The following is a 25822-nucleotide window of genomic DNA, read 5'->3' on the forward strand; positions in this document are numbered from 1 at the left end:
TGTCTTAGCAAAGGATGCGAAAACACAGGTGGGTCACAGTTGTAATTTGCTGAGATTGCTGAAGCGTGGATTTTAATGGAAGAATATGAGAGGCCACTATGAAACATTTCTGCCAAGTATTCTAATATCTGAGGTATGCTCATCACTGATGCATCCTGGCCCTTGTTGGCATTCCAGATGATGAATCTCTTCCACTTGGCCGAATAGGTTTTTCTGGTGGAAGGTCTTCGTGCTTCCAGCAAGATTTCCTGAACTTTTTCGGAGAGGGATTCATGGGTCAAGGTCATGGAATCCTCCAAGCTGTCAGCTGCAATGTTTGCAGGTTTTGATAAACAGTCCTGTAATTGTGCTGAGTTAGGAGCAGAGGCCATTGAGGCAAGGGCCACGGTTTGGTGCGAGTTACGCTCAGTAGCAAAGGATACCAGTGCTGCCTTGGCCAGTCTGGAGCTATCAGGATTCCTTTTGGTTGTTCTGCTTTGATCTTCAGTAACACCTTGGTCAGTAAAGGTAGAGGAGGAAATGCATAAATTGTTAGGGCATTCCAAATGAAGGAAAGAGCATCCGTTCTCCAGGCTAGAGGATGGTGTGTCCTTGTGCAGAACCTTTCCAGGTGATGATTGAGATGAGAAGCAAAGAGATCTATGTCCGGTCTTCCCCATGCAGTTATTTGTGAGAAAATGTGTGGATGTAGCATCCATTCGTGTGGATCCAAGAAATTTCTGCTCAACCTGTCCGCCAGAACACTGTCCTTGCCCGGAACAAACTGGGATTGCAAGTGGATGTTCAGTTTCAGGGATTTTTCCCAAAGAGTCATTGTTAATCTGCAGAGGGGATACGAGTGAGTGCCCCCTTGTTTGTTTATATACCACATGACAGTGGTGTTGTCTGTCCTTATTAGCAGATGACCTTGCTGAAGAGATTCTCCAAAGGCTTCTATTGCATGTATCACTGCCAACATCTCTTTTTGATTTAGGTGCAGATGCATTTCCATGGGAGTCCATTGTCCTTGAATGCATCTGTCCTCCATGTGTGCCCCCCATCCATGGTCTGAGGTGTCTGTTGTAATGGTTTGACTTGTTTGAGCTTTGTTGAAAGGCATGCCTTCGTTTAAATGACTTGCTTGAGCCCACCACAAAAATTCCCTTTGCAGGCATGGAATAAGTGGTATTACGTCTTCTAGGTTGTGGCTGTGTTGAGACCACAAGCTTTTTAGGTACCATTGCAGCTTTCTCATGTGTAGTCTTGCCAGAGGGATCAGAAGAATGCAAGATGCCATGAACCCCAGGGCCTGCAGGGTCTTCCTTGCGGTCAGCTGGGTAAGCTTTGCTAGGCTTTTGAAGTAATCTGGTAAATGCTCTTGTTTCTCCTCTGTGAGGTAAGCCATTTGTGATTGTGTGTCCAGTTTTGCTCCTAGAAAAATAACCTTTTGGGATGGCAGTAGTCTTTATTTTTGAATGTTGACTGTGTATCCCAAAGCCTGTAGCAACTGAATGACATAATCCAAGTTTTTTGTCAATGTTTGTTTGCTGTCTGCTTGTATGAGGCAGTCGTCCAGGTAAGGGTATATTTGAATCCCCTGGAGCCTGCAATGTGCCACTACTGATGCCAGGCATTTCGTGAATACTCTGGGCGCAGTAGATAAGCCAAACGGCAATGCTGAGAATTGATAATACTCTGTTCCTGCAAGAAATCTGAGGTATCTTCTGCAACTGTGTCTGATTCGGACATGCAGGTATGCCTCCTTGAGGTCCAGAGTAACCAGCCAAGACCCCTTGCCCAGCATGGGAAGGAGCTGCTGTAACGTCAGCATTTTGAATTTTGGCACAATGAGAAAAGTGTTTAGAACTGACAAGTCTAGTATAGGCCTCCATTGTTTTTCTTTTCTTGGAACAAGGAACAGTCTTGAATAGAATCCCTGGCCTTGTTCCTGAGGAGAAACCTTTTCTATTGCTTTTATTTGTAACAGCTTTGAAACTTCTAGGAGTGTCTCTGCCCTTTGATTTTGTGGCAGGTTTGGCATGCCTTGTCTCGTTGGTAAGGTATGGAAGTGGAACCTGTAGCCTTTGTCTATTATGTCCAGAATCCATTTGTCCTTGGTTAAAATGTGCCAGTTCTTTGAGAATAAGGACAATTTTCCGCCTAGGGGTGCTTCTCTTTGAGCCGTGGTAGGCGGAGTGAAAGTTAAGTCATTGTGATTGTCCCTGTGGTGCAGGTGAACTACCTGCGCCACTTCTCTTATTTGGTGGTTGCCATTGGCGGCCCTTGTAGGAGCCTCGATATTGTCCTCTACCTCGAGCACGCCTGTTTTTCCCCCTTTGAAACTTGTCAGAGTCTGGAAAGGACCAATTCTTTGAAGGCCAATTCCTGCTGAATCAGGGTGGCTGAACCTGGAGGAAATCCTTGACTGTCTGTACTGATTTTGCCTTTTCCTCAATAGACTTCAACACATCCAGTGCATTAGCACAAGAAAGCTTCTGTTTTTCCAGAGGTGCATCCAGGAGCTTTACTTTAACATGGTCTGGCAGAGGCTGTTCTTTCCACCAAGCATGTCTACGTATAACGGCCCCTGTCATAGCTGCCCTACATGAAGCTTCCAATGCATCATAACCACACTGAAGAAAATGATTGCTAACCTGCTGGGTATTATGAACCAAATCCTGCAATGCCTTTCTATCTATAGGCTCAGGAGAGGCTAACTTTTTCTGTAAATCATCCATTAAGTAATCCTGGTACTGAAACATATGAAAAAGGCAGTTAAGTGACCTCATGGCAAGGGTGGAAGAGGTATAAACTTTTTTACCCCATCTCTCTAGGGATCTAGCTTCCCTGTCAGCTGGCAGAGGGTTTTTGGCCGAGGAAGTAGCCACTCCTTTGGGGCCCTGTGAAATAGTTTCTAGATCCACAAAGTGGGCCTTAAAGAGATGCTTATGAGTTTCAGGGACCCTGTAATATCTGTCTGGCTTGACAGGAGCAGGAGGGAGAGAATCAGGGGAAGCACTGGAGTCTGAGAATACATCATCCAGGACATCCAAAACTGGAGGGATAGCCAAAGGTCTGTGCTGGGGTAACTTAAGGAAGGTACGTAGCCTTTTCCTGGAATCAGAAAATTCCTGACCCTGCCACTGAAAATGTTCTCTCATGGAGTGGAGAACTTCACCGAAAGAAATATCCTCTGGAGGAGAGGCAGAGGGAATTGATTCCTCAGCATCAGAGTCCTCATAGGCCTGGAAGGATTCTTCTTGGGTATCTGAGTGCTCTGAATCCCCAGAGGCTTCATCTGAAGAGAGGGTCTGCCTGTTCAGGTCTAGGCCTTTTTTCTGCAGGCGGCTGAGAACCTATGTCTGGGTGCAGCTGAGAACCCCTGATAAGAGAAATTAGATCTGCAGCTAGAGTCATGATCTGTCTATCAGAAGAAGTGCCCTGAGAAGTAGGTTTAGGATGGGCCTTGGCTTGGCTGGCAGCCTTAGCACGTGCAAAGGCCTTGATGAACATGGATACAGGAGGCCTAGCTGCCCCATGTGCAGGGGTAACTTTGTCCACAGGAATGGTGTCGGGTAGATCTAGAGCTTCGGTTTCTGGAGGAAAATCAACAACCGGCACCGGTGAAACCTCCGGGACCGAAGAACACAGTAAAGCGTTGTCGTCGGCCTGGAGCAGTTGAATTACCGCTTCCGAAGGGACCGATGCACTCGCGGAGGGCTTAGGCGTGGTATCGGTGGACGATGCGGGCCGAGGATGTCGGTCCAGGTCCTTGCGTTTTTTGGTAGTTTGTGTTGTCGGTTGTTCCGATGGCATGATATAAGCGAAAGATTCGCCAAAAAAAGTTTTCGGCAAATTCTGCCCAGCACCTGAGTGTGCGCTTATTAAAGCAAGCACAGGCAGCACAGGCAGAGACATCGTGGTCTGGGCCCAGGCAAGGAAGGCAGTAAGAATGGAAGTCCTTATGGAGGTATTTGTTTACCACAAGGCAAACAATTAACTTTTTCAATTTTTCCCGACATCGGCTGAGGCAAAAAAAAATGTTCCCCAACGGGGTACTTAGCTTTAGATGACTTTGGTTAACTGAATACACAGGAGCTGACCGACCGGCACTTGCGAACTGCTTCTGCTTCGGGCACCGCGCGGCAAGAAAGACTGAAGAAGATGACGTCGGCGGATGCCTTTATACCCCAGCCGCTCTTACGTCGGGGAGGAGGCGACACCAGCCGACGCCGGACCCAGACTTTGGAATCCGGCCGACCGAAGGGCTGCCTGAGGCAGGACAACCCATATGTCAGGACTGCAGTTGCATTCTTGAAGGACATCTGCTTCTGCGTCGGGCACCCCGCAGCAAGAAAGACTGATTAAAATGGCGTCGGCTGCATGTTTTATACCCCTGACGACCTGACGTCATGGAAGAGGAGACTGCAACCGACGCAGGACCCAAGACTTTGTTACTCATGCCGACTGAAGGCAACCTGCCAGCAGATTACCCAAATGTAATGACTGCAACAGTGAAACACGATCATACAAGCCTGCACCTCCCTTCCCAGGAAAGTTGACTAGAACAGCTGAAATTCCCTTCACTCTTCTTTCTCGAAGAGGGTTGGTCTGGTCTTGAATAGCACAGGGTGGCTAAGAAGAGGGTCAAAGAGGCCCTTACTACAGGAAGGTCTTGCTTCCTCTTCTTGATGTCACCAACCTGCTCGTAAGAAGGCTAGTCAGAGTATCTTTCCAAAACGAGACATGAAGAATGGCCTGCCAGAGTTCTTCTTTATGGGATCATTCATGCTGTAGCAGCACTAACCCTTTTACAATTTAGTAGTTTTGATTTTCTAGTTGTCCTTTCAGCACTAGATTAAATCTCATCTAGAAAATATAAACAAAATAACACACAGTATTTGAAACAGGAAATGTGCAAACTTACCTGAGGTGCTTCAGGAGTATCCAGTATGAGGTCAGGTAAGTCCTTTAATATTTTATCAAATGCTCTTGCTAAATCCTCTGTGTTCATAACCTTCCCAATAATATCAGATAACAGTCTAGAAGTCAGTTCCCGATGGCTTGCTTTGCCTTCCAGAGACAAGGAAACGGCAAGACTAGGGAACTCGTGCCTTTTGTGGCCAAGGTTTAGTCCTTTAAGTAAAGCCTGTTTAAAAGAAAGTCTAAATTTTATTTAAACCCTTAAAAACGTAACACAATTCTAAACATGTTAAATACAAGGACAGCATACCCACAAGGTAAAGGATATTCTAAGGGGTGTGCTGAAGCTTTTAGCCATTACCATCCCATTCTCCTGGGAAGCCCAAATTACTGTTTTCACCAAGTTTGTCTGAAAAGATATCAATACAATCTAGATGAATTCTATGACAGAATCCCTCATCAGAAATATGAATGCTTACCTGCTGCCATGAAGAGCTTTAAGAAGACATAAATTGAGCACGGTTTATTTTTTTAAAAGGAAATAAATATGCTTGTGTGTGCTCTGTGCAGCCTAATCACATCCAGTTCCTAGCACTGGGAACGTGAAAAATCACAGCAATGAAAGAATACAATGATGGTATTTTTCTAGTGGATGCACAAATGGACTTTTATTTGAAGCCACTTTAGACTGATTTTAATTCTTTTAAACAATTTACACAGTGCTCATTTTTAGCTCAGAAAGACCATTTAAGACTAATATAGGTAGAACAAGATTATCTTGGCAACCAGAAATGGTCAACCAAAAACATCACAAATTCAGAGTAGGCTGCAAACTTAACAATCTTGATAAGAGTAGAGACACGTTTTTTCGGGCTGTGCTCGAAAAAGGATCTGACTTATCCAGCACCTTAACTTTGCCAGTCTCCCAAGATAAGGCATAAGGAAAGTTTTCCAGTTATGTGACAACAGTAAGTTAAGCATACAGGATAAAGACGGATTTAAAAAGTAATGCTGAAGAAAGGGGAATATCAAAAATACTTATCTTAGTTTCTAAAATCAAACCAAACAGAAAATTAACAAATCATATTCCATAACTTAAAACCATGTAAGAGTTTCTTTGGGATCTTAAAGGCAGAAACTTTAGATTGTTAAAAGATCCTGCAATAAAGTAACATTTAGTAAGGAAAACATTAACTCTTCAAATGCTTCCATTACTCTATGATCAGCACAATGCCATACATTTCTTAGTGAAAGATATGCAAAGTATCAGCCACCATAAAGTTTTCCAGAGGTCAGTTTTGCAAACTTTCACATTATGTGAAATTAAATAAAGAGGATTACCAGCCTCAAACAGATGCCCTACACAGACTGTCTCAAAAAACTCCAGCTTTACTCGTTTCATATCGCCTACTCTTGAGGCGATCTCTGCCTAACACACAAAGCTATGTCAAACTCAGAGGTTTTGGACATGCTCCACAAAGAAATCCCAATCCCTCTGAGCTACACGCTTTAGGGACCTAAACCTTGTCACCACAAAAAACAGAACATGCTGGAGGGATAGATTCCTGTCCCAGAGACTTCCCATACTCTGGAACAAACTACCTACCTATATCAAACAAAGCTCCTCATTAGCACTCCAAGAAAAATCTAGATGACTGGATGGGAGATAGGAAATTAACCCTGGGGATCACTTCTGTGGCTCTGCTTGACAGTAGCACAGGAAATATTTCTTGGGTGGCGAAAGCCAGGGTACCTTTTGGCTAGACTTGCATAGGCCCTAGGGCCAATAGCCTAGTACCTACCTATGAACCTATGTAATTTAGAAATTACATTTCAAATTATATGATATATGCATTTACTTGTCCTTACTTCCTGAAACATAGAAGTTAATTCTGACTTAAGGATAGAGTTAAAACATGATCACATATTTTCTAAACGTTCAAAGCAAACAAGAAATGGAAAAAAAAAAAAAAAAAAAAAACAGGATGCACCAAATTCACTCTTATGTACTGAAGGTGTTCACAACAAGACTACAAATACTTGCTTCATGGGCCTGACTATACATCTGGCTGTTTAATGAACAGTACTTATCAAGCCCTGGTACAGCTGCTCAAACTACTCAAGCAGAGTTTAACTACTGGCTTTTTCCTTAAGGTTTCGGGCAAAGCAGGAGTGATGCCACTCCACAAGGGTGGCCCCAACAATGACTCTAGGAACCACAGGCCCTTCATAGGCTCATAGGACGTTACTAGGCTAATGGCCCTGGGGCCCTTACAAGGCTAGCCAAGAGTTTATCCCCCAAAAAAGCAACCTCAGTCAGCACCTGTTGCCTGTCAATGAAGGACACAGGTGGAACCCCTGGGACAAATTTGTGGTTTCACATCCATTCATCAAAGTTGCGCTTGAAGACGGCCAGCGAGGTACTCTGTTTGACATGTATGGGAAGTCTATTCCAGAGATGGGCCAGCCTCTGGGAGACTAACCTGTCTCCCCAGCATATTTTGTTGATGTTGCATAATTAGATTTAGCCCTTTCTAGCAGGTAATGCGTGAGGAGTTAGACTTATGGATATGGAGCGGAGCATCTCTAGTAGGACGGGGTCCAAAATCGCCTTGTAGGTGAGACAGAGATCACCTCTGAGCAATCTGTACGATACCGAGTAGAGTGATAAGTGATTTGAGCCTGTCCACACAGGACAGGTGATGGAGACCATGGATTCTCTTTGTGAGGTATTTCTGTGGCCTTTCCAGTTCATGCAGATGTCTGGAGAGGTACATACCAAAGGGGGGATTATACTCAATTATTGGCCTAATGAGGGAGGAGTACAGAGAGGCAATAACCTTTTTTCTGGATGCAATCCCTTTACTTATGACATGAACCAAGTAAAAAAAATTTCTGACCACTGCTGCTACACGATGGTCAAATGTGAGATTGTTGTCAACCTCAGTACCCAGGTCTCACACCACAGGTTGTGTGTTTAGGGGGTTGCCATTGATGTGGTAATCAGTCGGGGCCGTGTTTTTACTGAATGGTATGATAAGATTTTTTTTGCGTTTAACTTGAACCCACGACTTTGGCACCAGTCATTTGTTGCAGTGAGACCCTCTTGTAGTCTGCTAAAATCATTTGGGGAGTCAGTGACAGCAGCCAACGTACACTTGTTCACAAGCTTGGCCAGCCATAGGTCTTTTGTCTTTTGCCTGGACCTCTGAGAAGTTGATGCCAAACAGAAGGGGTCCGAGGACAGATCCCTGGGAAACGCCACTAGTGGCAGGTAGGTCTGATGTTGGCAATAGGACCCACAAGGTCAAATTAGGTGCCTCTATCAGCAAGCCAGTTGGGGCACCCACCTGATGAAATACGGATTTACTCCAAGTTGCGTTAGCTTTTCAATGATGCCTGAGTGGGGGATTGTATCAAAGGCCTTGGCCAAGTCAAGGTAGGCTGTATGTATGGACATTCCCTCATCCAGGGCCTTGATGACAAGTCTCAAAGAAGTCAACCAGGTTCAACAGGTAAGAGCTGCCCTTGACGAATCCGAACTGGTGCGGTCATTGACTGGAGATTGCCTGTGTCCTTGTTTATGAGATCCATAATAATACACTCCATGGCATTACAGATCAGACTTGTCAAGCTAATGGGGCAATAGTTTCCAGAATCAATATTGGCACCACCTCTGTGCAAAGGGATGATAAATAGAAGTTATGTTCTTACCATAACGTTCCATGTTCGTTGTCTTCTCGCCTTCTTCTTGCTGGATGGGTTTGGAGCCGACCTCGGCTCCAACTCGGCCACTCTAAAAGCTCGAGAGTTGGTTCCACCGGCTCGAGGCTCCCCTTATATCCCACAATGCTAGGCGTGAGTTACCTCAGATCTCGTTTGTAAGCTAGGCCCAGCTTATAATAGTAGCAGAATAACTAGAAACAAAGTCCACCTCTATAAACAAGGGTGAAGAGAAGGGTGACCTACATCCTGATCTAGGAAAATATGCACAGCAGAGCATATACCTAAAGTAAAGAGGTGGTAGAAAGAGAGGTCACAATCAAACTCCTCTAGGTCTGTCCAGGCCAGGGGGAAGGAGGGTGGGCCTAAGAAGAAGCGAGAAGAAGACAACTAACATGGAACGTTATGGTAAGAACATAACTTCTATATGTTAAGTTGTCTATCTCGCCTTCATTCTTGCTGGATGGGACCGCGTCCCTAGCACCTTGTCCCGGGTGGCTTAACGGAACAGACTCTTGAGAACAGTGGAACCAAAGTTAGCTCTATGCCTAGAAGCTAAATCCAACTTATAATGAGAAATGAAAGTGTGAGGAGTAGCCCAAGTAGCCGCTGCACAAATGGTGTCAATAGGCAGTCTGTCTTGGAAGGCTATAGACGTAGCCAAAGCTCTGGTGGAATGGGCTTTAGGTTTGTTAGGCAGCTTTTGGTGTCTAATTTCATAAATAAGGGAAATCAGAGATGTTAGCCATCTAGATAATGATACCTTTGAAACTGAAAGTCCCTTTCTGCCTTCTGCATAAGAGACAAACAACTGGTCCGATTTTCTGAACTGTTTGGTTCTATCCAAATAGTACCTTAATTGACGATGAACATCTAGCCAATGCAATTTTTGTTCAGACCTGTTAGAATATTCTGGAAAAAACACAGGGAGGTCAATGCTTTGATTTAGGTTAGACGCCGAAGCTATCTTAGGCAAAAAGGACGGATTAGTTCGTAAGGATACCCTGTCCTTGTGGAACAATAGATAAGGAGGTCGACAGCTGAGTGCATGAAGTTCTGAAACTCTTCTAGCTGAAGTAATAGCTACCAGAAAGAGAGACTTCCATGATAGCAATTTTAAAGAACAGGAGGCTGCAGGTTCGAAAGGGGGAAGAATCAAAGAACTAAGAACTAAATTTAAGTCCCAAGGAGGAGGAGGATTTCTTATAGGAGGTCTGAGCAGAAAAACTCCCTTCAAAAAGGCTTTGCAAAGCTTGTGGGACATTATGGCAGACTGAAATGCCCACATGAAAGTTAGATATAGCTGCCAATTGAACTTTGAGAGTAGAAGGAGATGAACCTGCATGAAAGAGTTCAGCTAGAAAATCAAGAACCATATGGATGGGAGCAGTGAAAGGATCTAAGTCCCTTCCTTGAGCCCAATAGGCAAAACGTTTCCACTTACTCAGATAAATCTTTCGAGTGGAAGATTTGTGGGAAGCTATCAAAATATCTCGAACAGAGTGAGATATTTGAGGAAGCCTGGCTAAGGTTGGAACTGGAGGAACCAAGCAGTGAGGTTCAGAGAGGGGAGTGAGCGATGTAACTGACCCGACTGATGGATCAAAAGATCTGGAACTAGGTCCAGATGCCAAGGTTGCTCCAACAGAAATTGATGTAGAAAGGGGAACCAAACCTGTCGAGGCCAGTAAGGAGCAATGAGGATCAATGAGGCCTTCTGAGCGATAGCTTTCTGCATCACTTGAGAGATTAGTGGGAAGGGAGGAAATGCATACAGAAGTCCCCGGGCCAAACTTGGACTAGAGCATCTCTGCTGGGCTGGTCTGGTAACGGGAATAGTGTGAAATAATCTCTGCACTTGCTGTTTTGGGGAGTAGCAAAAAGGTCGCAGCAAGGCTGACCCCACTTGAGAAAAATTTCTCTCACAACAGAGTCTTTCAGAGACCACTCGTGAGGCATGAGGATAGCTCTGCTCAACTTGTCCACGATTTGATTGGACTTCCCGGGGATGTGCGTTGCTATCAGAAACCGCTGAGAAGAAATCGCCCATTGCCACAGTCTGAGTGCTTCTCGACACAGGGGGTAGGACCTGGTTCCGCCTTGTTTGTTGATATACCACACTACAGACATATTGTCCGTCTGGATTGCTATCGTTCCCAAGGGAAGAGAGTCTTGAAGGGCTTGCAATGCTAAAAGCACTGCTCTCATCTCTAGAACATTTATGTGCAAGTGGCATTCGTCTGGTTGCCATGTGCCCTGGACAGTTCTGCCCTGATAATGCCCCCCCAACCCGATCAGGGAGGCGTCCGTTGTCAGGGTAGCAACCGGAGGGGGAGGAACAAAGGGTCTTCCCAAGAAGAGCTGAGGGGAAGACATCCACCACAGAAGATGATTCCTGCATGTTTGCATAATCATAATGGTGTGGGACATCGGAAGTTGCTGGTATGACCATTGTGTGAAGAGCATCCATTGAAGGATTCTCATGTGGAATCTGGCTAATGGAAGCAGAGGTATGGCAGCCGCCATAATCCCCAATACTTTCAGAACTAACCTGGCTTTGACTCTGTTGCTGCTGAAGAGGAGCGAGACCAGTTTGTGTATGTCTGTTATTCTTTGATCTGTTAACCTCGCAGACATGTTGACTGTGTCCAGAATTGCGTCTATGAAGGTAATAACACGACAAGGCGACAAAACAGACTTTTCGCAATTTATTGAAATGCCTAAGTTTTGACAAATGCGAAGGTGTAGTCCCTGGCCCTTAGAAGAAGATGCTTGGTGGGAGCTGTGAGGAGCCAGTCGTCCAAATATGGAAACACCTGGAATCCCTGGCGTCTCAGGTGGGGGGGTACCACTGCCCTGCATTTGGTAAACACCGGGGGCAGTGGTGAGTCCAAAGGGCAGGGCTCTGAATTGAAAATGACTGGTTCCCAGCCTGAAGCGGAGAAATCTTCTGGAGCGTCTGTTCATTTTATATGATAGTACGCATCCTGAAGGTCTATAGAGCACATCCAGTTTTTCTTCCCAATAGGGAAGGATGGACTGTAGCGTGACCATCCGAAATCGTGTTTTCTTGACTGACTTGTTCAAGATACTGAGATCCAAAATTGGTCTCCAGTCCCCTGTTTTTTTTGGAACTAAAAAGAACCTGGAGTAGATTCCGGATCCTTGCTGGTCTGCTGGAACTGGCTGAATTGCTCTTTTTGCAAGCAGTTTTGAAATTTCCAGAGCTGCAAGATCCCTTTGAGCGGGTGGAACATCTGGAAGGGATTTTTTCGATCGGTTTGGAATGCAAACGAAGGGAATGGAATAGCCTTCGGAAATGATGGACTGTACCCACTTGTCTCGAGTTAGGGATAGCCAGGCTTCCGGGTACAGTGACAATCTTCCCCCGACTCCCTCCGAAGGGGGACAGTCGGGCAACACCTCAGGGATGCTGAAAGGGCTTATCGGAGAAAGTTTCTCGATTGCCCTGGTTCTCGGACCCCCTGCCTCTAGGGCGGCGTCTACCATTGTTGTTCCCCCTCTGCCTCTGGCGGGAACTGACTCTGTGCGTCAGGCGAAGTCCCTTGTGATTGCTTGTGGAACCACATTTTCCCACTTTTCTGGCCTTTGGGGTAAGGCCTAGAAGGAGTAGAAAACGGACTCCGGCGGCAGAAAGAGTCTTGCCATCCGTCTCGCACCTAGTCAAGGTTTCTTTCACTTGAGGACCAAAAAGAGATGATCCATCAAGCGGGAATTAGTGAAAGACGTTTTAAAGGGGTCCGCAGTTGCATAGCCGCATCCAGGCATGCCTGCGTAAGGCTACACCTGTCCCTGCAGCCCTGCTCGCTCCATCAGCCGCATACGAAAGGAGGCGCATGGAGGAGTTAGCTATGGAGTTCAGGGTAGCCAGCTGAGTGTTCATCTTGTCCTGAAAACCCGCAGCTGTAGGATCCTTCAACATGTCACTCGCTTCTTTGATCAAGTCTCTTTGAAGACGAGTAAAATGGCATAGGTAGTTCAGCGAACGCATTGCAAAGGTCGCTGATGAGAACATCCGCTTCCCGTACCTGTCCATAGACCTAGATTCCTTGTTAGGTGGATGGACAGGCACTGAAGGATCAGCTAGTTCCTTCTTAGTGGCAGCAGCAACCACCATAGCATCCACAGAAACTCCCTTGGTCAGAAATTGTTTATCCGCTGGTGCAGTGATAAATTTTGAGGGTCTCCTGGGAGTGGGGTCCACTGAGTCAGGAGCCATCCATGCCTTTTTTGCTACCACCTGCATGAGGGGGTCAAAGGGGGGAAACACCCAGGAGGTGGAAGGGCGAGAGCCAAAAGCCTCAAGGTACACAGATTCATCCTCCAAAGGGTTGAGGGCTGGCCAATTTCCCCTCTGCTTGAGGATTTCTAGAATGTCTGCAAATGAGACATCTTCAGAAGGGGAACGGGGGGAACCCTCGGAATCCTCTAAATCTGTGTCAGAGGTGACGGACTCAGGTGAGTCTATGTGTTTCCTCTTACACTTTCTCTTCCGAGGGGGCTCTTCTGCCAATTCAGGAGAGGCCTCGGAAGAGGATGAGATCCCCACAGGGGATTCCTGAGGAGCTGGCTCTCTGCGGTCTGGGATGAGGGAGTGAGTCGACTTGACCTGAGGCACCGAAGAGGGAGGGGCGGACGGAGCCGACTGTGGAGTTGAACCAGGTTCCAACACACTCCGCATGACCTCGAACGCACCCCTGTCAGGCAGAGCCAGAGGTCCCCGCTCCGAAAAGCTAAAAACCTCCCTCGGCACCAACAGTGATGGTTCCGAGGCCGATGTTGGAGCTGAACTCACCAGCGCCAAAGCTCCGAGAGGGAGAGCTGGGTCGGACAAGGGTCCGATGCCACTCACCCCCTCGGAGCCGATGAGGGAAGTCCGGCGCCGAGATTCTTCTAAGGAAGAAATCGGAGCCGACGATGGAGCCGAAGACATTTGTATCGGCTCCGACGCTACCACAGTCTCGGTTCCGAAACGCCCCGGCTCCGAGCTCAACGGAGTCGGAGGAGGAACATAATGAGGGACAGGGTCAGGCATCGACTGATGAGTCGGGCTCTGAAGCATTTGGGCCAGTGCCTCGGACTTAAGAAGTCGACTCACTACCCTCTGAAGGTCATGGTCCGAAAGCCTCGATGACCTAGAGGAGTGAGATCTATGGCTCCATTCAGACAGCAAGGGAGATGCTGGAGCCGAATGAACGGAGCCAAGGGACGGTGACCTGGACCTCTTTCTAGATGTCGGTTCCGAAGGTCTAGTCGGAACAGACACAGGAATTTCCAATACCTCGGCTCCAGCCGGAGCCGAGGAAACCACAGAAACTGCAGTCTGAGACTCATCGGCTCCAGCCGGAGCCGATGTAGACGGAGGTTTCGAAGCCTTAGGCCTCGGCTCAGAAGCTGGAGCCGAGGACCTAGAAGCCTTGGAGGGTTTTCCCGAAGGAACAGTAAGGGAACCCTCAGGCTTAAGTAAACCCCTTAAAATAAGTTTATTTTTTCTTTCCTGCAGGACTCTAGGGCTGAAGCCATGGCATACAGCACAAGAGTCCTGCAGGTGTAAAGGTCCCAGGCAGTAGACACAAGAAGTGTGACCGTCTGTCAGAGACATTTTCTGACAGCACGGGTCACACTTCTTGAAGCCTGAGACCTTTGAGTCTTTAGACATTATTGAAGAAAGTGTAACCACACACACAGTCAAACACACTGATTACACCCTATACAAGTTTAACTCAAAAATTAAAACTCACTATCAAAGTTTTAAATTCCTGAGAAAAACACACACACACCACTAGGGGATGGAAAGGCCCGAAGGCCCGAGGGAAGAACTTATAAGTTCTTTGTGGAAAAGGGGATAATAGAAGAAAAAAAGGGACAAAATCCACTAAGCTAAGGGAAATAACTGTTAAGAATTAAACTAAAGGGGTTTAAGTAGACTAAAAATTACTCTACAATAACTCACCAAGAAGCCGGTAGAAACCAAACACCTCGATCGCTGTAAGATCTGAGGTAACTCACGCCTAGCACTGTGGGATATAAGGGGAGCCTCGAGCCGGTGGAACCAACTCTCGAGCTTTTAGAGTGGCCGAGTCGGAGCCGAGGTCGGCTCCGAACCCATCCAGCAAGAATGAAGGCGAGATAGACAACTTAACATTGGCAGTTCTCCACTCTGCTGGAAAGCCTGTACTAAGGCTGTGGTTGAATATGGTGCTCAACAGCAAATCAAGTTCTTACAGGAGATTGTGCAGAATACAGCCTGGGATACTATCAGGTCGCATGGAAGTTGTGTTCTTTGCCTTGGATAGGGCCTTTAACACTTGATCTACGGAGATGTGAGGTGCAGGACAAGTACTGGGGATAATGAATAGGCCGTTGGGGGGGACAGGGGGGTGAAGTTTGCACTGAACCCATCTGCTAGCAGGTTGGCTAAGTCCACATGATCAATGTTAAGTGACTCATTTAAGTACTAATTTGGAACAAACCTGGGCTTTGCCATGGAGGTTCATGATACAACTGAAGGCTTTGTGGTTTCCCTTTGTTTCAGAGGCTAGTTTCGATTCATAACTGGCTTTGGAGGTTTTCACTAGTGATCTAATTTGCTTGCTGAGGCTAAGGAGGGAGTTTTTCCAATTTGGAATTTGTTCCTTTTTGCTCTTGAACAACAGTTTCTTCCTTTTGTTGTAAAGCCTGTTGATAGAGGATGTCCACCAGACAGGTTTGTTTCTCTTTCAGGAGCAGGTATTAGTTATGTTGGGTATGGCTAAGTCCATGCAGTTGTATAGGTGCTTGTATACTGCACTGGCGTACTGTTCAGCATAGTTCTCTGCATCCTCTGAGGGGGGGGTGGTATTGTGAAGCTACTAATACCCTCCCTTTAGGAGGCTGCAGTCAGCTTTTCAGAAGTTATTCAGCCTGGTTGCAGCTGGGGGGGCTTCGGTGGGACAGAAAAGTACAGTTGTGTGCACTTACCATAAATGTAGATGTTAGAATGTTTTCACTGTTGCTGTCATTACATTTGGGTAATCTGCTGGCAGGCTGCCCTCAGTCGGCCTGAATAACAATGTCTTGGGTCCTGTCGGTTGCTGTCTCCTCTTCCATGACGTCAGGGGTATAAAACATGCAGCCAACGCCATTTTAATCAGTATTTCTTGCCCTAGATGTCAGGTGCCCCCCAATGGGGAGCAAAAATATATATATAAAACTATGAATATATACATGCACTTTAGAACACATACAATTTACCTTCTACCTTCAACTAAAAGCAAATACACCACAAAGGCTTTTGAGCATAGTGAAGGAAAGAAGAGGTATAGAAAGGGGGCTGGCTGGTGGGTAACCCGGACTGCAACAGTGAATACACTCAAACAGCTACATTTATGGTAAGTGTAAACAACTGTACTATGTTCTTCGTGTTTCACTGTTGCAGTCATTACATTTGGGTAGCATCCTAAAGCTGTGGATGGGAGGATGGAATTAAACAGCATTAGGAGCAGCTATAAGGCCCAGCGGGACTGCAGTAGAAAAGCCTGCCCTGGATTTAGAAAAGATAGGTAAATGGTAATGCTTTGTGAATGTATGAACTGAGCTCCAAGTAGCAGCTTCTAGAATGTCTCTGGTAGGAACCCCTCTGAGAAAAGCTGCTGAAGTAGACGCAGCCCTGGTGGAATGGGATCTGATCCCCTTAGGCACAGGTTTACCATGGTGCAAGTAGCAAAAACGAGTACAATGGCTTATCCATTTAGAAATAGTCTGCTTTGATATAGCCTTCCCCTCTGATCCTGCAGCAAATGCCACCAGTAGTTGCTCAGACTTTCTTAGAGATTTTGTCCTGTCCTGTTTAAGTAGAATCTTAGTGGTCTGTGGACATCCAATGAATGCAGAATCCGCTCCCCCTTGTTCTGCGGATTTGGGAAAAAAGTTGGCAGGTGAATGGTCTGGTTAAGAGCCACACTGGATACCACCTTAGGCATAAAAGAAGGATTGTTCCTGAGGGCCACCCTGTCCGGGTAAAAGATAATGAAAGGCTCCACTGCCATGAGAGCCTGTAGTTCTGAAACCCTTCAAGCTGAAGTGACTGCCAAAAGAAAGGCAGTCTTCCAAGAAAGAAATTTTATACTCGCAGTAGCTGCTATTTCAAAAGGAGGTAGGGCGAGTTTTTCCATCACAAAATTGGGGTCCCATGCAGGAGATGGCGCTCTCCTGGGAGGCCTTAAAATTTTGGCCTCTCTGAGGTACTGTTTTAGCAGGGGATGAGAAAAGAGGGGAGGCTCTGTGTTGTAATGAGCCGAGATGGCAGAGGCATGGATTTTTATTGAAGAAAAAGATAGGCCCTTGTCAAGCATCACAGTTAAGTACTGCAAAATCTGAGGAATATTGGGCTTTGCTGTGGCTATTCCTTGTGCTTGGTTCCAAGCACAGAATCTCTTCCATTTATCAGTATACGATTTTCTAGTACTAGGCCTTCTGGCCTCCAAAATGACATCCATCAGAGGTTTACTGAGAGATGTGATTGGTGAAATTAGTTGATTAGCCATGCTGCAAGATTCAGAGTTTGGAGCAGAGTGTGTAGAATTTGATAGTTCTGCTGAGGAAATAGGTGAGGTGTTTGAGGCAAGTACCACAGAGGAAGGTGAGACATATTCCTTAGAAGAGGGTACCAGTGTTGGCGAGGCCAGTCCGGATCATTTTTGGTTTTTCCTGTCTGACTTTTAGTAAGACCTTGGAGAGTAGAGGCAGAGGGGGAAAGGCATAGACCGATAGTTTTTTTTCCAGTTGAAGAACAGAGCATCCACTTTCCATGCCTTTTTGTGATGAGTTCTTGTGCAGAATTTGTCCAACTGATAGATCTATTTGCCTCTTCCCAAAAGTATGTCTGGGTTCCCCAATTTTCGTGTTAACATGCTGAAGATTTGTGGAACCAGTTTCCATTCGTGCGGGTCCATTAGATTTCCGCTTAGGTCGTCTGCCAAAGTGTTTGCTTTCCTGGCAGGAACTGAGCTTGAAGATGTATTTGTTAAGTCAAGGCTGTGTTCCACAAGGCCATGGCTAGTCTGCAAAGGGGGTAGAAGTGGGTACCCCCCTGCTTGTTTATGTACCACATAACTGTGGTGTTGTCCATCTTTATCAGTAGTTGTCCTGGATGAAGGAAGTCCTTGAAGGCTGTCAGAGCATTCTGTACAGCTAGCATTTCTTTCTGGTTGATATGTAGATGCATTTGGTTTGGGTCCCATTTGCCTTGAATGCATCTCCCTGCCAGATGGGCCCCCTAAGCATAGTCTGATGCAACTGTAGTTAGGGTTTGGGTGGCAGGGGGTTGAATGAATGACAGTCCCTTGTTTTGGTGACATGCCTCTGCCCACCAAAGCAACTCCTGTTGCAGGCAGGGAAGGAGAGGAATCATTGTTTCCAGGCTGTGACAATGTTGACTCCATAAGCTTTTTAGGTACCATTGAAGTTTTCTCATATGCAGTCTCGCATATGGAATTAGTAGAATGCAGGATGCCATGAACCCCAAGGCCTGCAGAATGTGTCTTGCAGATAGCTGGGTTTTTGTTGCCACTTGTTTGAAGTATGTTGTCAATTGAATTTGTGTGTCTGGCGTGAGGTAAGCCATCTGGGCAGTTGTATACAAGCTTGCACCCAGGAATGTTATTTGAGAGGGTACCAGTTGTGATTTCTTTTCGTTTATGGTGTACCCTAGGCATGCTAGAAGCCTTTTTACAAATGCCAGACGCTGAAGAAGAATGTCCTTGTCCTCTGCCTGAATAAGACAATCGTCCAAATATGGATCAATTTGAATGTTTCTTTGTCTACAAAATGCAATTACTGGTGCCAGGCACTTTGTAAAGACCCTGGGCACAGTAAATAAGCCAAAGGGCAGTGCAGAGAATTGGTATTGCAAACAGCCTGCTTTGAAGTGGAGGTATCTTCTGCAAGATTCCCTTATTGGGATATGCAGGTATGCCTTTTTAAGTCTAGAGTTACCAACCAGGCATTCTTGCCTAGCATAGGCAGTAGCTGTTGTAAAGTCAGCATTTTGAATTTTGGAATGTCCAGGAACGTATTTAGAATGGATAAGTCCAGAATTGGACACCATGATTTGTCTTTTCTGGGTACCAGGAAAAGTCTTGGATAAAATCCTTGTCCTTTTTCCTTTTCTGGCACTGGTTGAATAGCCCCCATATCCATGATGGACATGACTTGTATCTGGGCCTCTGCCCACTGATTTGGTGGCAGATCTGGCCATCCATTTGGAATTGGCAACATGTGGAAATGAAATCTGTACCCCTGGGATACTATATTTAATACCCACTTGTCCTGGGTAATTAAATGCCAATTTTGAGCATGAAGTGCTAGTTTCCCCCCCAAAGGGGTTGCCAAAAGATAAGTGCTTAGAAATGGCAGAGGAAAGTCATTGAGATTGTTTACTGTAGGGTTGTGCTTTGTTACCTCCTGATTTGGAGGTGAAGGCACCCCATTGTTTTGACCTGTAAGATCCTTGTGATTGAAACCTGGAGCCTTTGGAGCGTCTGGGTTTGCCCTGAGCGGTTCTGTTGGACACAGGAAAGGACCAATTCTTACTAGGCCAGTGTCTACTGAACCTGGGTGGCTGCACTTGCAAGAAATCTTTTACAGTTTGCATAGATTTAGCTTTGTCTTCCATCTTTTTTAAACCCTCTTCTGCCTTATTACCAAACAGACTGTCCTGCTGGAAAGGAGCATCCAACAATTTAACTTTAACATAAGGTAGATTTTGCTCCGAGAGCCAAGGATGCCTTCTTTATCACAGATCCAGTTACGGCGGCCCTGCAAGAGGCCTCCATGGAATCAAACCCACATTGCAAAGTATGCTTTCCAACCTGTTTTGCTGAATGCAATAAATCCTGTAACTCTTATTTTCCACAGAATCAGAAATCAACATAATTTTCTGTTTCAGTAAGCCCGTAACATGCTGTTGACATTTAAGCATATGAAACTGGCAGATTAAAGCCCCGATTGCCCAGGTTGCAGATGTATAAACCATCTTTCCACATCTATCCAGCGCCCTGGAGTCTATCTGAAGGGGTAGTATTTTTGGTTGTAGAAGCCTTAACACCCTTGGGACCCTGAGAATTAATGTCAGGGTCAGCAGCAGGATTTTTGAAAATAAATTTGTGGGAGTCAGGAACCCTGTAATATCTGTCTGGCTTACTAGGAGCTGGAGACAGGGAATCAGGAGCCATGCTTGATTCCGAGAAAACATCATCAACAATGTCTAATAAAGGAGGTATTGCCAAAGGCCTATGGCTGAGGAAGAAGAAGAAAATCCCTAAGCCTCTTTTTGGATTCTTAGAAGTCCTGACTCTCCCAATGAAAATGTTCCCTTAAAGTATGCAAAGTCTCTCCAAAAGAGTAAGCCTCAGGAGGAGAAGCAGAAGGGATGGATTACTCTGCATCAGAGTCCTCATAAGGTGGAAAAGAAAATTCCTGATCGGAAGAGAAATCAGAAGAAATGGAAACCTGATCTGAAGATTCAAAATCAGTGCCTTGCCTAGGCCTCTTGGCAGGGGGCATTGGGGACCCCTGATCAAGGTAATTTAATCCTCCTCAGCCATTTTGATAATTTGTTTTTTAGGCATAGGGGCCTGAGCACGTGGCTCATGCATCGGTTTTTTAAACATAAAAGTAGATTTTGGCCTTGTTTTTGATGATGGCATCTGTTTAATATACAAATGTGGAGGCCTGAAAACACCCTCAGAAGCGGGTGCCTGCTCAGCAGCTCTGGACCCATCCAAGGGAGAGACATCTGCTGGTTCAATACTTGCAGAACCTCGAGGCATACTGGACCCCAAATGGGTCTCAGTAGAGGCCTGCGACTCAAAAGTAGCGGGCACCAGGGGCTGAGAAAGCGCATCACTGAGTACCGGCGAACTGGTGACTGGCTTAGGAGAAGCTTCGTCGTCGGTTTTGGACCTCGACGGTCTGTCTCTGTCTTTTTCCTTGCGTTGTTTGTGAACTCTGGTAGTCGGATTGCTAACGGACAACATTTCAGGACAGTTCAATCTTGAACCAAAATATTTAGAAGCAAAAATATACAGACACTTAATAGTGCGTTGGTTAAATTTAGCACAAAACCGACAGCAAGGCACGTTGTGATCAGGGCCTAAGCAAGGACTACAGTACAAATGAAAATCCTTATGAGGTATTTGCTTCCCACAAGTAATACAATTATTAACTTTTACTGACATCGGTAAGGAGCAAGAAAAAGTTTCCCCAACGGGGTACTTCGCTTTAGTTTGAAGTCTTCGGTTCTGAAACTCTAAAACGAAAATTTCAGGAGTCGGACGACCGGCACTTGCGAACTGCTTCTGCTTCGGGCACCGCGCGGCAAGAAATTAAAATGGCGTCAGCTGCATGATTTATACTCCTGACGACCTGACGTCATGGAAGAGGAGGCGGCAACCAATGCAGGACCCAAGACTTTGCCAGCAGATTACCCAAATGTAATGACTGCAACAGTGAAACACGAAGATCATCTTCGAATGAGACAGACCGATGATCTGATCTCACCATCAGCTTGACTAGTCTTATCTGCACAGCCATGGAAAGTACAGTTTTGTACCTACCATAAATGTAGATGTTCGAGGATTCCATTGCTGCAGTCCTGACTATTGGGTATAGTCCGGCGTCCCAGTCGGGAATACCAGAGTATAAGGCTGGCGTCGGTCATGGCGCCTTAGACTGGGGTACTAATGCCCATGACCGACGCCATTTCCTCAGTCTTTTCTTGCCCCAGATGTCAGAAGACCCAAAAGACAAGTCCCAAAAACCTGCACCAAAAACATGTACAATATATACAACAATATATACAAAAATATAAGCATGTAAACTCACCTACACAACCACCCCTAAACACAGAGGGGAAGGAGGGAGGGCAGCAATGGAATCCTCGAACATCTACATTTATGGTAGGTACAAAACTGTACTATGTTCTTCGTCTTCCATTGCTGCAGTCCTGACTATTGGGTAGAATCCCAAAGCAGAGGAAAGGGAGGCTGGCAAATTATAAGGAAGTAGGAGCTGATAACATGCCTTGTAAAACAGCAGTGGCAAAACCAGCCCTAGACAGAGTAGATAGGAAGATGATAATGCTTAGAGAAAGTATGCACTGAACTCCAAGTAGCTGCTTCCAAAATATCCTTAGTTGCCACCCCCCTTAGAAATGCTGTTGAAGTGGCAGTAGCCCTAGTGGAATGAGGCCTAATCCCAGCTGGAATCTCCTTGCCATGATGGGAATAACAAAATGCAATGCAAAAGCCAATCCACCGGGAAATAGTTTGTTTTGACACAGGCTTGCCCTGTGAACTCAAGGCAAAAGAAACAAACAACTGCTGAGACTGCCTAAAATCCTTAGTCCTGCTTAAATAATATCTCAATTGCCTGTGTACATCTAAAGTGTGCAAAATCTTTTCCCCTTTATTTTGGGGATCTGCATAAAAAGTAGGCAAATGAATAGTTTGGTTTAAAGCCACACTAGAAACCACCTTAGGCATAAAGGAAGGATTAGTACGTAATGATACCCTATCCTTATGGAAAATCAAAAAAGGCTCTACTGCCATAAGGGCCTGCAACTCAGACACCCTTCTTGCAGAAGTAATGGCCAACAGAAAAGCAGTCTTCCATGACAAATATTTCAACTCAGCAGTAGCCGCAGGCTCAAAAGGTTGTAGAGTAAGTTTTTCCAACACAAAATTGAGATCCCAAGCAGGAGTAGGAGCTCTACGTGGGGGTCTTATATTCTTTGCCCCTCTAAGAAACTGCTTGAACAAAGGATGCGAAAACAAAGGTGGGTCACAATCATAATGAGCTGAAATTGCTGCAGCATGAATCTTAATGGAAGAGAAGGACAAACCTTTGTCCAATAACTCAGTAAGATATTGAAGAGCCACACTCAAATTAGGCTCAGAACTCTCCAAATTCTTTGCTGTACTCCAAAATAAAAATCTCTTCCATTTGTCTGCGTACACCTTCCTTGTACTAGGTCTTCTAGCTTCCATAATCACATTTAAAACTTGCTGAGGAAGTTGAGACCTGCTGTGCTTCAACAGAGAATATGCCAGGCTGTTAGATGAAGAGAGTGAAGCTTGACATTGAGCAGATGACCATCCTTCTGAGATAACAGATGAGGAATCAGAGGTAAAGGCCATGGAGGCTTCCTTACCAGACTCCGTAGTAGTGGATACCAGTGTTGCCGAGGCCAATCTGGAGCTATCAAAATCATCCTTGGCCTGTCTTGTCTGACCTTTAATAATACCTTTGGAAGAAGAGGCAGAGGTGGAAAGGCATAGACATGAAGGTTTTTCCAACTGAAAGACAGAGCATCCACTTTCCAAGCTGTGTGATGAAACCCCTTTGTGCAATACTTTGGCAGCTGGTGGTTTAGTGGAGAAGCGAACAGATCTATGTCTGGAGTTCCCCAAGACACTGTCAATTTCTGAAATACATGAAGATCCAGTTTCCACTGTGGGGATCCATGATTTGTCTGCTTAACACATCTGCTAGGGAGTTCTGTGCTCCTGGCAGAAACCTTGCCTGAAGAGTTAGTTGCAGGCTTAACGCAGTCTCCCATAAAATCATTGCTTGCCTGCATAGAGGATAAGAATGTGTTCCCCTTGCTTGTTGATGTACCACATGACAGTTGTGTTGTCTGTTAGAATCAACACCTGCCCTGGAAGAAGTAACTCCTTGAAAGCCATCAATGCAAACTGGACTGCTAACATCTCCTTCATGTTGATATGTAGATGCTGTAGTCTGGCAGGCCACTTGTCTTGTATCCACTTTCCATTTAGATGAGCTCCCAAGCAGTGTCCGAGGCATCTGTCGTTAAAATCTGACTCGCCCTCTGGCGGTCACAGAGAGTCCCTTGTTTAGGTGACATTCCTGAGCCCACCACAAGAATTCCTTTTGAAGGCAAGGTATTATTTGAATGACAGTGTCCAAATCCTGGCAGTGCTGTGTCCATACATTTTTGAGATACCATTGCAGCTTCCTCATATGCAGTTTGGCATTGGGAAGCACCAGAATACAAGATGCCATGAACCCTAATGCTTGAAGGACTGTCCTTGCAGTCAGCACGGACTGATGAGATAGATGATGGAAGTAAAGTGACAGACTCTTTTGTTTGTCCGGGGTTAAAAAGGCCATCTGGGCTGCTGTATTCAGTCTCACACCCAGAAAGCACATGTCTTGAGAGGGTACTAGACTGGACTTTATTTCGTTCACAGAATACCCCAGGCATCTTAGCACTGCAATGACATATTCCAGATGCTGTAGAAGGTCTTCCTTTTCTTGAGCCAGAATCAGGCAGTCGTCCAAGTAAGGATAGATTTGAATGCCTTGAAGCCTGAAGTAAGCTATCACTGGAGCCAGAACCTTTGTGAATACTCTGGGCAGTAGATAAGCCAAAGGGCAATGCAGAGAACTGATAATGAAAATCTCCAGTTCGAAACCGCAGATACTTTCTGCAACCTAGCCTTATAGGCACATGAAGGTAAGCTTCCTTGAGATCTAAAGTTACCATCCAGTGATCTTTGCCCAGCAGAGGTAACAGTTGTTGTAACGTCAACATCTTGAACTTGGGAATGTCCAGATAAGTGTTGAGGATAGATAAATCCAAAATTGGTCTCACGTGTTCCCTCTCCACGTGTTCCTTGGTACTAGGAACAGGCGAGAATAAAATCCAGCCCCTTTCTGATACAGGGACTGGCTGAATGGCCCCTATCTGGAGTAACTGAGAAACTTGCTTGTGAGCCTCTTTTCTTTGTGGAGGAGAAACATCTGGCATGCCTTTGAAAGGGGCATTGTGTGGAAATAAAATCTGTAACCGTGATGAATAATATCCAGCACCCATCTGTCTTGAGTGATTAAATCCCAATTTTCTTTGAAAAGAGACAGTCTTCCTCCCAAAGGAGCTGCCAGACGAGAATCCACTGGCAGCTGAAAAGGCAGGTCATTGGGTCTGCTTACTTAAGGACACCCCTGCCCTCACCAGAAGTCTGAGCAGGTGAACTCTCTGATCTAGGCCTAAACGAACCTTGAGCCCTGCCTAGACCTACCCTAGACTGGGAACCATAAGCAGGATATGTCCACCCCTTAGCAGGCCAATTTCTACTAAACTTCGGAGGCTGCACCCAAAAATCTTGAACAGTCTGCATAGACTTAGCTTTGTCCTCCATTTTCTTTAAAACTGCTTCCACAGGCGGTCCAAACAACACATCAGACTGTAAAGGAGCATCCAAAATCCTGGTCTTAACATGCTCAGCTAAATTCTGATCCTTCAACCAGGCATGTCTGCGAAGAACAGAACTAGTAGCAGCCACCCCGAGGAGGCCTGAACAGCATCAAAACCACACTGCAAAGAATGCTTACCCACTTGTTCAGACACATGAACCAAATCCAGCAATTCTTTACACTCAATACCTTCCGCCAAAGCATCCACCTTAGATTTCAATTGTGAAAGGAGATAATTCTGATATTTTAGCATATGAAACTGACAATTCAACGCCTCATGGCTAGAGTGGAAGAAGTATATACTTTCTTACCCCACCTATCCAAAGCCCTTGCCTCTTTATCAGAGGGTACAGGATTTTTAACCACAGAAGCTTTAACACCTTTAGGCCCCTGAGAAACAGTTTCTGGGTCCGCCTAGGACTCTTAAACAAATACTTATGAGCTTCGGGCACCCTATAATACCTATCAGGCTTAACAGGAGCAGGAGGCAAGGAGTCAGGGTTCAGGAAGCCTCTGCAAAACATCCTCCACCACATTCAACACAGGAGGAATAGCTAAGGGCCTATGCTGGGGTAAAACAAGAATTCCCTAAGCCTTTTCCTGAATCAGAGTAATCCTGGCCTTCCCATTTAAAGTGCTCCCTCATGGAGTGAAGAGTCTCTGAAAATGAAAAATCCTCAGGAGGAGAAGCTGTAGGAGTGGAATCATCCACATCAGAATCAGAATAAGTAGGAAACTCTTGTAAGTCTTCCACAGAAGACTCTGAAGCCTGTGAACACTGTTCAAAACTATCAAACTCCTGTTCCACCCTAGGCCTCTTATCAGGCGGGGCATAGAACCTCTAATCAGAGTAATCAAATCTTCTGCCATTTTAAGCATATGTTTCTTAGGCACAGAGCCCGAAATGCTAGGAGAA

General features: G+C 45.6%; 1 protein-coding gene across 1 annotated transcript in view; it reads right to left on the bottom strand.

Annotated features, from left to right (window-relative positions):
- PDCD4 (programmed cell death 4) overlaps nucleotides 1-25822 on the bottom strand; it is a 1035076-nt gene that overhangs the window by 583203 nt on the left and 426051 nt on the right. The window contains exon 5 of the mRNA XM_044064014.1: nucleotides 4907-5128. Coding sequence (XP_043919949.1) covers nucleotides 4907-5128 — 222 coding nt within the window. The remainder of the gene's footprint in view (nucleotides 1-4906; nucleotides 5129-25822) is intronic.

This window comes from Protopterus annectens, chromosome 2.part2 (genome assembly GCF_019279795.1).
Source record: "Protopterus annectens isolate FY-2018-M chromosome 2.part2, PAN1.0, whole genome shotgun sequence".
NCBI classification, from domain to species: domain Eukaryota; kingdom Metazoa; phylum Chordata; order Ceratodontiformes; family Protopteridae; genus Protopterus; species Protopterus annectens.